The sequence below is a fragment of the Pangasianodon hypophthalmus genome, chromosome 6 (genome assembly GCF_027358585.1).
Source record: "Pangasianodon hypophthalmus isolate fPanHyp1 chromosome 6, fPanHyp1.pri, whole genome shotgun sequence".
In the NCBI taxonomy this organism is placed as follows: domain Eukaryota; kingdom Metazoa; phylum Chordata; class Actinopteri; order Siluriformes; family Pangasiidae; genus Pangasianodon; species Pangasianodon hypophthalmus.
Window position 1 is genome coordinate 17,028,774 of NC_069715.1, and position 14,529 is coordinate 17,043,302.

General features: G+C 36.1%; 1 protein-coding gene and 1 long non-coding RNA gene across 3 annotated transcripts in view; one reads left to right on the forward strand and one right to left on the reverse strand.

Annotated features, from left to right (window-relative positions):
• Positions 1-1,075: 1,075 nt before the first annotated feature.
• Positions 1,076-5,504, reverse strand: LOC128318518 (uncharacterized). The gene is made up of 3 exons (XR_008301892.1): positions 5,387-5,504; positions 3,086-3,685; positions 1,076-1,648 (listed from the first exon to the last, which is right to left on the reverse strand). It is a non-coding gene; the product is annotated as an uncharacterized LOC128318518 (long non-coding RNA).
• Positions 3,679-14,529, forward strand: part of LOC128318517 (uncharacterized) — a 14,211-nt gene continuing 3,360 nt past the window's right edge. The window contains exons 1-4 of one of the 2 annotated variants that reach the window (XR_008301891.1): positions 3,679-5,646; positions 12,355-12,487; positions 13,703-13,938; positions 14,050-14,529. The exon at positions 14,050-14,529 is cut by the window's right edge and continues 582 nt beyond it. Coding sequence is in view for 1 of the 2 variants with exons in the window: in XM_053234789.1 (XP_053090764.1) it covers positions 11,639-12,601 (963 nt within the window). In the remaining variant the exon portion in view is untranslated. The other variant, XM_053234789.1, reaches the window with a different exon arrangement.

Sequence of the window (14,529 nt, forward strand, 5' to 3'; positions counted from 1 at the left end):
CTGCCATTTCAATGGGTATGACTTTTTAAGACTATTTTATCAAATTATGCATTTTAATATAAACAATCATATTTGATATAATTTTTCATAATATTCATGTGAAACAGTGACACACACTTTTGCATATATGCGTTTGCTTGAAAAACTTCTTTCCTGAAGCCAGAGTGAATCAAAACTGTATAGCACTTTTAGTGCCCAATGCAAACATTGTGTGAGCACATAGGGATGTATTGAGAAAGCATTCAACAACAATCTCCTTTGTCTTCTCCACATTCAGAAAGAGATTGTTGTCTTTGCACCACCCGGCCAGTCATGGTTCAGAAGATGAGAAAAGAAGGGGGCTCAGCACACATCCTTGAGGGGCCCCTGTGTTTAATGTGATGGTGCTGGATGTGTTGCTGCTGACTCGTACTGCTTGAGGTCTCCCAGTCAGGAAGTCCAACAGCCAGTTGCACAGCGAGGTGTTGAGTCCCAGCTGGACCAATTTGTGAATGAGCTGTTGAGGGATGATTGTGTTGAATGCTGAACTGAAATCTATGAACAGCATTCTAACGTATGAGTCTTTTTTGTCCAAATGTGTGAGGGCTGAGTGGAGAGCAGTGGCGATGGCGTCATCCGTTGAGCGGTTGGACCGATATGCAAACTGAAAGGGGTCAAGGGAGAGGAGGAGGAAAGACTTGATGTGGTGCATGACTAGTCGTTCAAAGCACTTCATTAGGATAGGAGTAAGTGCAACCGGACGGTAGTCATTGAAGCAGGGGGGGACTACTTCTTCGGGACTGGAATGATGGTGGTGGCTTTGAAGCACGTGGGAACAACAGCCTGACTAAGTGAGATGTTAAATATGTCTGTGAAGACATCAATGAGTTCTACTGCAGTCTCTCAGTACACGACAAGGTATGTTGTCAGGACCCGGAGCTTTGCATACGTTGATCCTGCTGAGGGATCTCCTCATGCTGTGCGTGGACAATGTCAACACCTGGTTGCCAGGAAGAGGTGCATAAGCAGGGTAGTAGAGGCCTGGAACAACCACAGGATTCCTGGTATGCTGAATAATGTTTAAAACATAAAACTCTTCACAAGCAGTTGAAATTTATAAAAAATTAACAATCCCCAACCATATTGCACAGGGTGGTTGTGCAAAAGAATCTCAGCAGCACTACTGCCCCATGGAATTGAAGCAGCTGACTTGTACATGGACACACTGGGATCCTCTTTAACCAGGGTTTCTGCCTTTGGTAGACCTTTTCACAAGTGAACATAAGAAGGCTCAATAATGCAGTCATCAAAAGCTTTGTGCCTTTTAAAGAGGCTTTGATCTCTCTAGTCACTCTAACACAAAGATATTCTTAAAAGCCATGTTTATTTTGCCATTTTCCATTAAATGCTCTTTCTAGAAACATAAAATGTACTAGTTTGATGCTGATAAACACAGGTAACTTACATTTGTATTTCTTGTTAGCCTACTCTACCTTAATGATGTCACTAAGAGATAACAATGCTTCAGAAAGACCAGCTGCAAGAAAGAAATTGTTTTCCTCCCTGCATTTCAAACACTGTGATGCAGTAGCCATCCACTGGTCAACACAAAGCTTGCATCCAATCAGGCTTCTACAGCAGGTGGCAAATACTGGATGATCAATGGGTCCTGCAAAATACAAAATGTCATAGAACAGTCAGCTATTGTACATACAGTGTAGGGTACGTGAAAAAAGTGAAGTGTTCTAGTTATCTTTTCCTTAAAAAGACATGTTATTATAGTAAAACACAAAAATACTGACCACCTCATGCTACCAATTTCTGTTATATATACAGTGGCCCCAAAAAGTATTTGGACACTTAAGCAGCACTTACAAATATGTGAATTCCATTGCATTAGAACAAACTCAAAGTGGCATTTACTGAAAAGATAGCATGAGCACACTTTTAATGCAACATGTTTGAAGAAAAAGAATTTTTTTTAGGTTTTGAAAGAAAAAAAATCCACATACTTTTAAAAATTAACACATTCTGAATGACGAAATTAATGGAACATGCCTATAGTCAGTGTGATGAACTACACTTTTAGTTGATTTTGCTATGACATGTGAACTTGTGGGGAATTGACTTAATACATCCACTATAAATTCCCACAGGATCAGTTAGTTAAAAAAAAATACATGGCTATGAAATAAAATAAATAAAATAAAAGGTACAGCATCATTTGTTTGCTCAAAGACGACCACTCAATTCGCAAGATCAGCATAAACTAAATCTTCTTCCTCCCAAAGTTGGGTATATTGCAAAAAAGTTAAAAAATGAAGGACTTGTGAATAAGAATATAGCATACAGGCAGAACCAGAAAGGCAACCAGCAGGAAACAAAGTCTGGGGCTGTTACAGTGGTTTGGTGAGCTTGTGTTCATTGATGGAATCATGAAGTATAAAGAGAAATTCTGGAGGAAAAATTGCAGAAATCAGAAAAGAAATTATATAAGAGACAGAAGTGGATCTTTCAACAGGATAAAGATCCAAACCATACCAGCCACATATTGAAAATACTTTGCAAAAAAGAGAAGTCCAAGAATGGCCCTCCCAGATCCCTGACCCTAAACCCTGTAGAGCACCTATGGGATGCAATGGAGAAGAAAATGTCAGTTCATCAATGTTCTAGTGTGGATGAACTAAAAGCTTTGGTGGCGGAAACCAGGAGGAAAATTTAATCACAGCTTTTACAGAAACTTGCTGATTCTATGCACAGACATTGTTGACATGGAGACATTGTGCAAATGAAAGGATTGCAGGCTAAATACTACAACAGTTGAAATTGTGATTTTAATGAAGCCATTATCAAGTGGCCAAGTAATTTTTTTGTCTTCATTTTAAAATATGTCTATCGTATTATAAATTAATACATAAGCTTCTTTTTGTTAAATGTTTTGCTTGAAAAGTGTTCTTATCTTTACAATAAATACCAGTGGGTTTGATTTTTTTTTGTTGTTGTTGTTCTCTAATGCAGTGGAATTCATATATTTGTCAGTGCAGCTTAAGTGTCCAAATACTTTTTGGGGCCACTGTGTTTGACAAATTGTATATATAAGACTTACCCTTGCACACTATGCAAGTGAAAACTGCTTTTATTTTCTTTGTTTGGACTTCAGTGAAGGCAGGTGTTTGACTGGACAGCTCAGACAGCTCTTTGACAGCTGAGATAACTTGCTGAAGGCCCTGTGAGGCCAGCACCACCTCTTCTATCTTATCATAGACATCTTGTAGACCTGAAGTATCATCATCTTTTTGACTAAAAGGTAATTGTTTTAATTAGATTAGTATTGACTTGTGCAGGTGAGAAATGTACTCACAAATATTGGTTCTGTACCTTCTCTTCCTCTTGCTGCCTAGGAACTTGCTCTGCAATGGCAAAAACCTTGTGGGCATTCTACTTCCAATAGAGGGACCCCGGGTACAGGGGATGACATGACCCAATGATGGCCACATCATTCTTGATATTTTAAGCGGCTTAAAAATACAAACATAAATTGTAAAATGTACTTTTGGTTCCTTCAGGGTTAAGTATCTCATTACCCTAGGCATTGGGGAGAATTACAGGATCATAACTTCCAAGAGCATCTTATTCAGTGAAACGGACTACCACCATCCTGCTTGGCCTCAGTTTGCCATTCACCAAATCAGCTATGTAAATGGATCTGGAAGACATAATACACATTACCAATTCAAAATTTAAATAAAAAAACCAAACAAACAAAAAAAAAAGTGCAATATACATGTCAGTCACACAATCGTTTCCAGTCAAAATAGGTAGTTCTTATCCAAAAATCAGGCTAGGTGGAGCAGATGTATGAGTTGTCTGGCCCTGTGACATTAGTTGTCCAGACACTCATAGTAACATCACCTAGCTTTATTTCTCCCCTATTGTAGAATAGCATGTATTTTATTAGTTGGTAAATAAATTGTTTAATGCAATATGCAGTTGTGTATTTATTTCCAGTTGATTTATAGTTAAATAAAACAATCACAAAGCTTGTAAAGAATAGCTGAAAACTGTTGCACACTTATACAGTACAAGATTATACATTATTGCACACTGTATAACCTGTATAGGTTTATACAGTATAGGCTTGTAAGATCATTACTGTTTTTTCCCCTTACTGAAGCGTGCTGCCTTGGTGATATTAGTGACAGCACTGTGTTAATCTGACAATACAAAAAACAAAATACTGCAAAACATTTATTACCAATAGGTTTCCATTTATTACTGTTCCATTTATTACTGTTGTAAGACAAGTCAAGTAAGACAAGTCAAGTGGTGACTCACTCACACCCCTAAATTTTTTTGTTGGCCTTTAAAAACAAACAAAAAAAAAACAATTTGGAGAACAGTAATACTTGTGGTTTGTGACTTCAGCAGCTTTTTGAAACTTTAAGAGTTAATGCATTGTGCTAGAAAACTTCAGAATAAAATAATTTAAGCCCTTACATTGATACTAATAATGGGTTCAGAAAAAGGTTTCATGTGGAGGCTTATTAGATACACAAGGTAACTGATGACTGGTGAATTTGTGAAAATGTATTGGAAAATATTTACTCTCAATGTGATAACCTTCTTGAAACAATAAGTCTAATATGGTTAAGTTATAAGTGCTTATTATAGAGTGTTTCCTGACCTCACTAATGCTCATGTGGCTGAACGAACACAAATCCCCACAGCTATGTTCCAAAATCTAGTGGATAGCCTTCCCAGTAGTGTTTATTAGTTTATTATAACAGCAAAGGGGGGACTAAATCTGGAATCAGATGTTCAACAAGCACATATGGGTTTGATTGGTGTATTTTTTTTTTATTCACTGAGAGCCTTTGATACACATTGTAGTAGTCTGTTAGCCTACATAAGGAATGTCTAAATCAATACTCTACTCAAATGTACATTAAAATACAAATCTTTTCATTATACAGGCATATAAGGTATGCTGAGTTTGTTCACATTGACATGTGAGAATAGTACGTAATTAGCAATATTTTCATTTTCATTTAATTTTTTAAATAACATTTGCATTGGGATTTTGTGAGTTTACTGTACCCTGCTACCTTATCAGCTAATTACCGTCATTATTCGTTCATGAAATGTGCCATCTCTGTAGCCACGGTGTCAACCCCACCCCTTACTCCTAGTTTAGGAATTCCTCAGTAAAAGTTACTCTCAGTGGTTTTGTAAATAATGCTACGTTTACATGACAATGATGTAGTCAAAAACGGTTTTTCTCTCGCGTTTTCAAAAAGTTTCACGTATACACGACAACGTTTTCAAAACGATTTGAGTTTACACATATCCGCGATAACGGCCAAAAACGCTGTATTACGTATGCCAGGCCAGTAGTTGGCGCTGTCACCTTGTTAGTTGGTTGTAATATTGGTGAAGTAAATCCACACTTTGCTGAAGAAGCGTTAGCAAACTCTTGAGCAGCAGCAACACTACCATGTACTCCGCCATTGTTGTGTATGTTTGTTCGCGCTTGCCTTTACGATAGACACGTACTACGCACGCGTCACCGTTTTCAAAGATTCCCGTATTGGGTGTTTACATGGAGACGATAACGGCGGCGTTTTCAAAAACTTGCACTTTGAAACCCGTTTTAGAAGAAACTCTAAAGTGAGTAATGTTTAGTTACTCGTAAAGTCTTTGTGAATACAACCCCTGTTATTCCTTCTTTTTACTTTTTTTTTTTCCAGTAAACTCCCACTTCAGTATATAAAATTATTTTTACCAAGTGTTGGGTGACTTTAAAGCCCCAACGGTATGAATGATAATTAAATAAAAATAAAGAGATGATGTGTGGAAATGTTTTACTTAAGAATGTAATTAAAAATGGCAGTTGAATGTCAAGCAATTGCAATGTAATCATATTAGACTTATCAATTCATGTTTATCACATTTAGTATTTTTCAAAACACTGTCACAAACTTCAGTTAAGATTAGAATATGGTCAACTCAAATTATTTAAAGGATTACTACTTTTGTATAGGCAGTGATCTGATTCTTATACTGCTTGTTTCTCATCCTCCCATTTTAAAATCATATGTTTATCAAACTGATTAATATCATTATCATATCTTATTAATATCAGCTTACAATACAATAACCAGGACGTCCTGTTAACAGCTCACTTGAATGGGTTTAGTCCAAACCCCAACAACTCAAAAACATGTAGCCTTATGAAGATCAACTTGTACCTAATGTGTATTGTGAATGGAAAGTTCAAGAATAAAAGCCCTATGGCTCTAATTAATAGCCAGAATATTATTGTGCACATCTGAATAATGAATTATTATTATATTTATATTAATATTTCAATGAAATAAATGTGTGCTGAGGGGGTTTGTGAAGTTTATTTTACAGTTAAAGGGGTTCCTTGCTGCAAAATATTTGAGAACCACTGCTTTAACTATTGGACAACTGGTATTAATCTATAAATGTTTTGCAATATTTTGTACATCCTGACACAGTGCTGTCACAAAAATCACCATGGCAGCAATAGTTTTCAGCTATTCTTTAAATGCTTTGTGTTTGTTTTATTTAAGTATAAATCAACTGGAAATAAATGCACAATTACATATTGCATTAAACAATTTATTTTACTGATTAATAAAATACATGTTAAAATGTGTAGCTTATTGGTGGTGTAAGGAATGCAAAGGGTCAAGGGTCCATCCTCTCCATGACAGTCGACAATAGGGGAGAAAGAAAGATAGGTGATGTTACCATGAGTGTCTGATACAAAGACTTTTTTTTCACGAATAATCATTATGAAGCACAGATAGTTTTACACAGATGTCATTATGTTACTATGCAGTTAGACGCGCACACCCACAATTGCATACACTTTTTAAAAATGTAATTCCTCAAGACTTATAATTATATAAGATATAAAGATATACAATTACTGCTACCAATATGGAGCTTTTCACAATTTACCCCCTTCTACTCCATCCATTATTGGAGACCTCATGTCAATCAAGAAACACACGTCAGTTTCACTGTCCCCTAACTAATCTGCTCAGTGGTGTTCCTGAAAAAACGTGATTGCTGAAGTTCACTCACCATCTAAACAGGATGTAAACCAAGTTGTAGAAATCAGGTTATACCCAGGAAGTTGATCATTTACATAAAGCTTACTGCGTGAAGGAAAACACTTGAATATGTACATATTATGAGCACTATGAGCACATTTATAATTTACCCTATAATGAAATAGATATAATCCAAATGAAACCCCTATTATGTACTATTAAATACTGTGTGCAGCTATGATAATACCACTGGCGCTATATTAACATCAATGAGCTAAAAATATATTAAATAAATTAATAAACTATTTTATACCGCTTATTAGGTATAGGTGCCAATAACAGGATCAAGATTAGCTAAGGGCTAATTCAAGCTAGCCAATATTCAATGGAGTCAACTACCTTAGCTGTTGTAGCTAGCTTGCACTTAGCATTGTTTCTATACTAGTTTGCTTATAAATACATATTTGGACACAACAAGTTGACTTTTTAAAAGTCACCTCTTTTTATTTAAAGTTGATTCTTTTTATTTAAATTCGACTTCTTTTTTTAATGTTGCCTGGTTTTATTTAAAGCTGAATTCTTTTTTAAGTTGACTTCTTTTTATTTTCTAAAATTGCTTCTTTTTATTTAAAGTTGACTTCTTTTTATTTAAAATTGACTTTTTTCTTTTTTTACACTTTTACACTCAACACACATTTACATTAAACATTTTCAACATTTACTCCAATAGTGTTAGCACTGCTACAAATTTAGCATTCAAAGGTCAAATACAGAACAGTATCACCGGATTCACGTATTGTCCTTTTACCATATTGAAATAATATTTACCTGATAACTGTATTGAGTTGCATATTTATTAAAAAATAATAAAGGTATTATGTTATAATTCACTGTAGGTTCCATACTAGGCCCATTGCTAATGACAGCCATGTTTGTTGTGGTATTTGCTATTTTTGAGCCTCACGCCCTAATACCAAGTGTCTAGTGCGGTAGAGGTCTTTTTTGTTGTCAGCTTTTGTTTAAAGTTGTTTATTTAAAATTTTTTTTTTTTTGGATTTGCTTTTTTAAAATTGCCTCTTTTTATTACAATTTACTTTTTCTACTTTACTTTTTAATATTGCCTTTTTATTTAAAGTTGCCTCTTTTTATTTAAAGTTGATTTCTGTTTTTAAGTTGATTTCTTTTTGTTATAAATTTGCCTCTTTTCATTTAAAGCTGAGTTATTTTATTTAAAGTTGACTTCTTTTTATTTAAAGTTGCCTCTTTTTATTTAAAGCTGACTTCTTTTTTAAATTTGACTTCTTTTTTCATAATTTCCTCTTTTTATATAAAAAGTTGACTTCTTTTTATTTTAAGTTGACTTCTTTTTTTTTTTTAAAGTTGCCTCTTTTTATTTAAAGTTTACTTCATTTTTTGTATACAGTTGCCTCTTTTTATGTAAAGTTGACTACTTTCTTTTAAGTTGACATTTATTTTTAACAAAGGCTTTCGATTCTGTGGACCATGAAATATTGCTGGATAGGCTAAGAGGAATAGGACTCTCTGAGAGCTGTCTGGCCTGGTTCAAGAGTTATTGTTCTGGTCGTTTACAATCAGTGAGGGTGGAGGGGCTTCTGTCAGATCCCTTGCCCCTATTCAAAGGGGTCCCACAAGGAAGCATATTGGGGCCTATACTTTTTAATATTTATGTTAATGACATTATTCTTAATGCAGGTGATTCTCATGTACATTTATACGCTGATGACACTATCATTTATACATTTAATTCTTCCCTGACTACTGCACTATTTTTATTGCAGGCCAGTTTTACTCGCATCCAACGTGCTTTCTCTAGTCTTCATTTAGTTTTAAATACAAATAAAACAAAATGTATGGTTTTTAATAGAAATCTTCCACATGTTGAGTATCCACCTAAAATTTTTACATTGGATGGCTCTGAGATCGATTATGTTGAATGCTATAAATATCTTGGTATCTGGCTCGATAGCAAACTGTCATTTGAAACTCACATAAATGTACTGCTCACAAAGGTTAAAACTCATATTGGTTTTCTTTATTATAACAAATCTTCTTTTACGCATTCTTCAAAACAGCTTCTGGTTAAAATGACAGTGCTCCCAATTCTGGATTATGGTGATGTAGTTTATAGGTTTGCTTCAAAAACTCTCCTTCATAAACTGGATGTTATTTACCACGCTGCAATCCGCTTTGTGACTGGAGCTTCATTTAACACTCACCATTGTCACTTGTATTCTTCATTGAACTGGCCTTCTCTTCATTCTCGTAGACAAATTCACTGGTTTTTGTTTATTTACAAAACTCTTATTGGGAAAACTCCGCTATATTTACAGTCACTTCTTAATATTCATAATACAAGTCATAATTTGCGCTCTAGTAGTTTTATTAATTTCTGCATACCTAAAGTCCGTACCTCTTTTGGTCGTTCCTCTTTTCAGTTTTCTGCTGCCGATGACTGGAATCATCTGCAGCAGACCTTAAAGCTTAGTTCATTCATTTCGCTTACTTCCTTTAAAAATTTAATTCACACTTTAAAAAATGACTGAATATAAAACATATATTTTTTGTTTAAATCACAGTGAACTTTTGTAAACTATTAAACAGAATGTTTTGTTATATTTACAACATCGATATGCGATTATAATCAAATTTATTTGTTAAAACTACAAAGATTGGTATAAAAAAACAGAGAAATACTGTAATACTCATAACAAAACAACTTTGTTCATTTGACATGCATTGTAAAAACTAAAGTTTTAGTCAGTTGTTCTTAAAAATACAACTAAAGTAAGTCACTATACAAGTTTATGCTGTACTTTTAACATGATTGATGCAAATTGAGGTAGTAAAAATGTTTTTACAAAAAAATGTATTGTGAACCTGAGAGGTTGCCTGTCTGTATTTATATATAAAAATATAGGCTACAATTATAATAACATTGTTTTTATAATTCAGGCTATTTGTAGCATATTGTAGAGTGTGTATAAGAAATTAAATTTATTGATATGCAAAGTAATAGGTACTGTTCAGTCCTAATCCTTATATGCCTTATGTTTCTTTTAGTCTTTAAATTTTAATGTAATTCTTAGCCTACTGGTTTTCTACATAGGCCTATTGATAAAACAATAGTAATAATTTGAGCATTGTGTCATTATCACAGGCTCAACAACCAAACAGTGCCTTCACTAGCATCGCTTTATGATTTATTTGTAGCCCACTCTATTTATAGAGTATGTGTATAAGGAATTAAAATTATTGAGGCCTGTGCAAAGTAACACTTCTGTTCAGTCCTAACCATAATCCTTGTATGCTTTATGTTTCTTTTAGTCTTTAAATTGTAATGTTATACTTAGCCTACTGGTTTTCTATTTATATTTATAACTTATTTCAGCATTGTTTTGAGCATTGTATCATTATCACAGGCTAAACAACCAGTGCCTCCTCTAACCACAGACTTGTACTTGTCCTCTCTCATTGTGCTCTGCCACTGAGTCTGCTAATTTTGAATTGCATAGTTCGCAGATAAGCTCGTCTCTGATTGGATAATGACGTGAGGAGCGGGAGACACTCACCTGCGGCTGACGTCAATAACGAGCGAGCCAGAGCAGCGCTTGCTAGAAAGAAAACAGAGGCACAGCAGAAGTCTTCGGAACAGTGTCTTTTAAACGTTTTTATCTACAGTTTTAAGAAGTTTTTAGAGGGTGTGCTGCTGTTCAATTGGAAAATTAAAAGTTTGCACGGTAAGCTTCAGTGTTTAGCCTACTTTTTTCGAGACCAAACGAAAATGTGTGCTGAAAGCACATGGTGTGAACTAGCTAGCTAGATCAATGCGTGATAACTTGGTTCAGCTGAAAAGCACAGGCAAACACTTGAAATCCCAAAAATGATCACCTGTGTCTTTTGTAAAAAGAAATTGAATACATTAAGAGGCTATGTACTACATTGCAAAGTGCGTAGGAATGAGCCCCGTTGTCTTTTTTAATGTGTTGGCGCCAACTGTAGTCAAACATTTATCACTTACTCAGCTTTTATGGGCCATTTTTATCGTGTGCACAATGCAGCGCAAGCTGCTCCTATAGCTGTTGTTGCGGATTTAAAATGCGCAGTTTCATTATGTGCCCGCCGTTTTCACACGGTGAAAGAGCTTGTGTCTCACTTAAATGATCATATTGGCGAGGGCAGGTCTGTGTCATGTCCAGTAAGTGGTTGTAAACACGTGTTTACAAAAAAGTCGTCATTTACTTCTCACATGTGTAGAAAGCATAAAGCATGCTCCCCAGATGGTATCGATAACATGTACAGGGAAACTCGCCCTCAGCCCCCACATGTCATTGCCAGTACAGATGATTCAGAAAACACACATGAAGCCATGGCAACAGCTAGTGCAGCCAGTGATATGCCAGAGAATGATAGTCAGTCTTATGTGTGTCTTTTACCTTAAACTGCAAGGACAGCTGCAAATTCCTGCCTCAACTATACAGACTATTGTTGAGGAAATGCAGAGTTAGGTCAAGCCTATACAATAACTAGAGTAAGTTCTTTTTTAAAAAAATGATATGAGCCTATCAGATGAAGCAGTCTCTAAAATCTGTGACTGCATTAAAGAGTCAGATTTCTTCTCTGCCTGTCATCAGGGACAATTAAGAACTACATACTCTAGAAATCTGACATTCACAAAAATGTTTAATTACACAGAACCCCAAAAAGTGGCACTGGGAATGGATGAAAACATGACACAAAAATTTGCTTACTACATACCAGTAGCAGAAACTCTGAAGAGCTTTTTACAGTCATGTTTAGGGAGGAATACACAGTCACAACAGTTTGGAGATCCTGATGTAGAGGTTTTTACAGATTTATATGATGGACAAAATTTCAAATGTCACCTGTTCTTCAATGAAAACCCTGAAAGCCTCAAACTGATTTTGTACCAAGATTCATTTGAAATTTTGAATCCCCTGGGTTCTGCTAAAAAGATGCACAAAGTTCTTGCAGTCTATATTTCATTAGCAAATTTACCCATTCATTTGCGTTCAAATACTGATAATATGTTTTTAGTCTTGTTGTGTGTTGAGGATGACCTTAAGCGTTTTGGAGTAGTCAAAGTTTTCTCAGAGTTGTTGGCAGATCTGAAATCCTTGGAGACAGATGGAATAAATGTAGATGGACAAACAGTAAAAGGGGGTCTTTACTGCATTGCTGGGGATAACTTGGGTTCTCATTGCATAGGTGGGTTTACAGAGAACTTCAGCCGCTCTCAATATTTTTGCAGGTACTGTGAAATCACAAGAAGTGAGTTTGTGGCTGATCCGAATGTCTGTGGTCCTCTACGCACTCCAGAGACGTATGACGCAGCTGTTGCTGATCTCCAGGCTGAAAACATCCAAGGCGTCAGAGGGATAAAGGTAAACTCTATCTTTAATGCCCTTGAGTCTTTTCACGTATCCCAGCCTGGTCTCCCGCCCTGTTTAGGTCATGACCTCTTTGAAGGAGTCTTGTCATATGATCTAACACTGTAGCTGAAGAACATTATAAAAAAGAAAAAATGGTTCACATACTCACTCTTAAACAGGCGCATCAAACAGTTAAAGTACAAAGGATCTGAAGCACTCACAAAGCCATGTGCTGTCAACCCGGACAGTGCCAAGTTATCAGGGCAAGCCATTCAAAACTGTAACCTTTTGAGATTGCTACCAGTTTTGATTGGTGACAAAGTGCAAAATCATGAGGATGAAGTATGGCAGTTAGCTCTCCAGCTAAAAGACATTGTGGATCTTATTTGTGCTCAGAACATTTCCTTGTCCCAGATAGCATATCTTGACATTTTGATCCAAGAATATTTGGAGTTGAGAAAGATGTTGTTTCCTGAAGTGTAAAACCCAAGCACCACTATTTGCGCCATTATTCAGCACTGGTCTTGAAATTTGGTCCATTGATTAGGTTATGGACGCTTAGGTTTGAAAGTAAGCACAGTTATTTTAAAGATGTGCCAGACACTTGAAAAACTTCAAAAACATTTGTCAAACTTTGTCAGAGCGTCATCAGATGTATCAGGCATATCTTTTAGCTGGGCAAGAATGCAGTAAACTACTGCAAGTGAAGGACAGCTGTGTGTTTTATCCCAACCTCTACAGTAACACTATTAAACATGCAGTCAGGGAGTTAGCCTTTTCAGAAAGCAATACTACAGTTACCACAGACATTCAGTACAAGGGCACTGCATATAAAAAAGGACAGTTTCTTGTGTACAGAAATGATGAGTATATGGAGTTTGGTGAACTTCTACTCATCTTGATTCATAATGACACATCTGTGTATGTTTTGATGGATATCCACAAAGGCACCTTCCTCTCAGAATACCATCTGTATTCTGTGACAAAGGACAGTCTTAGGTTACAGTGTATCAACATTAATGACCTGCCCGATTTCTATTTTTTGGTATCATACATTCTTGATGGATACCAAGTCATTCCACTAAAACACAGTATTGTGGAAAAATAAAGTCCAATTAAAGCTCACTTCTTACTGTAAATAATTTGACATTAATATAAGTGTTACCTGATGCATGTCCCTGCTCTGTTAAGTGTATGTACTGTATATATTTTCTGTTTTGTTTGAAGGTGCCATTTTGTCTTCAGTGCAAATATGACTGACTCAGAGCGAACCTTCCTAGATGTCGCCATCATGGAAGTCCTACCACAACTTCAAGCAGTAAACAAAAACATCCTGGAAGAGCACTTGCAGTCCATTGGAGTCGAGACGTATGATGATCTACGCTTCGTAACGGAGGCTGATTTGATGACAGCATTAAGACCTGTAGAAGCCAGAAAGCTTCTTTCTGCTTGGAAACAGAAATGTAAGTAAAAACACTATACACCACCACACAACTATTCAAAATCAACAGCAGACATGGACATTGTGAAATATTTTACAGTATGAATCAATCTTATTTTTTTGCCATTTGAAGACCACACTCCCGAGAAGAGTTCACTATCATCTGTGGAAGCCTCACCTACCCAATCGCTGCCATCGCTCTCTGTTTCACCCCAAAGTTCATCGTCAAGCTCCTCCAGCAGCCCAGGACTTGACACACAGTGGGACGTCAACTTTGAAATTCCATGGAGTAAATTTCCTGAAGAAGTGATGCAGGCTTTAGAGAGGGGAAAAAGGCCTGGCCCAAAACTAAGGGGGCAAATGGTCCGGATTGTTGTGACTGAGATGATGCAAAAATGCCCTCATGTAGGTAAAAAGCATTCAACTGACGTTGCAACAAAAATGGTGGCAAAATATCCTAGTTCTTTCCAAGATGTAATAGAGGGTGATATTGTTAGAACAGGCTACCATTCCCTTGTCAAACAGTTGCAAAACAGAACTGAAAATGTGAGGCGCACTTCAACACCCAAAATAAGAAAAAGAAAACATCAGACCGATGACTCGGACCAAACAG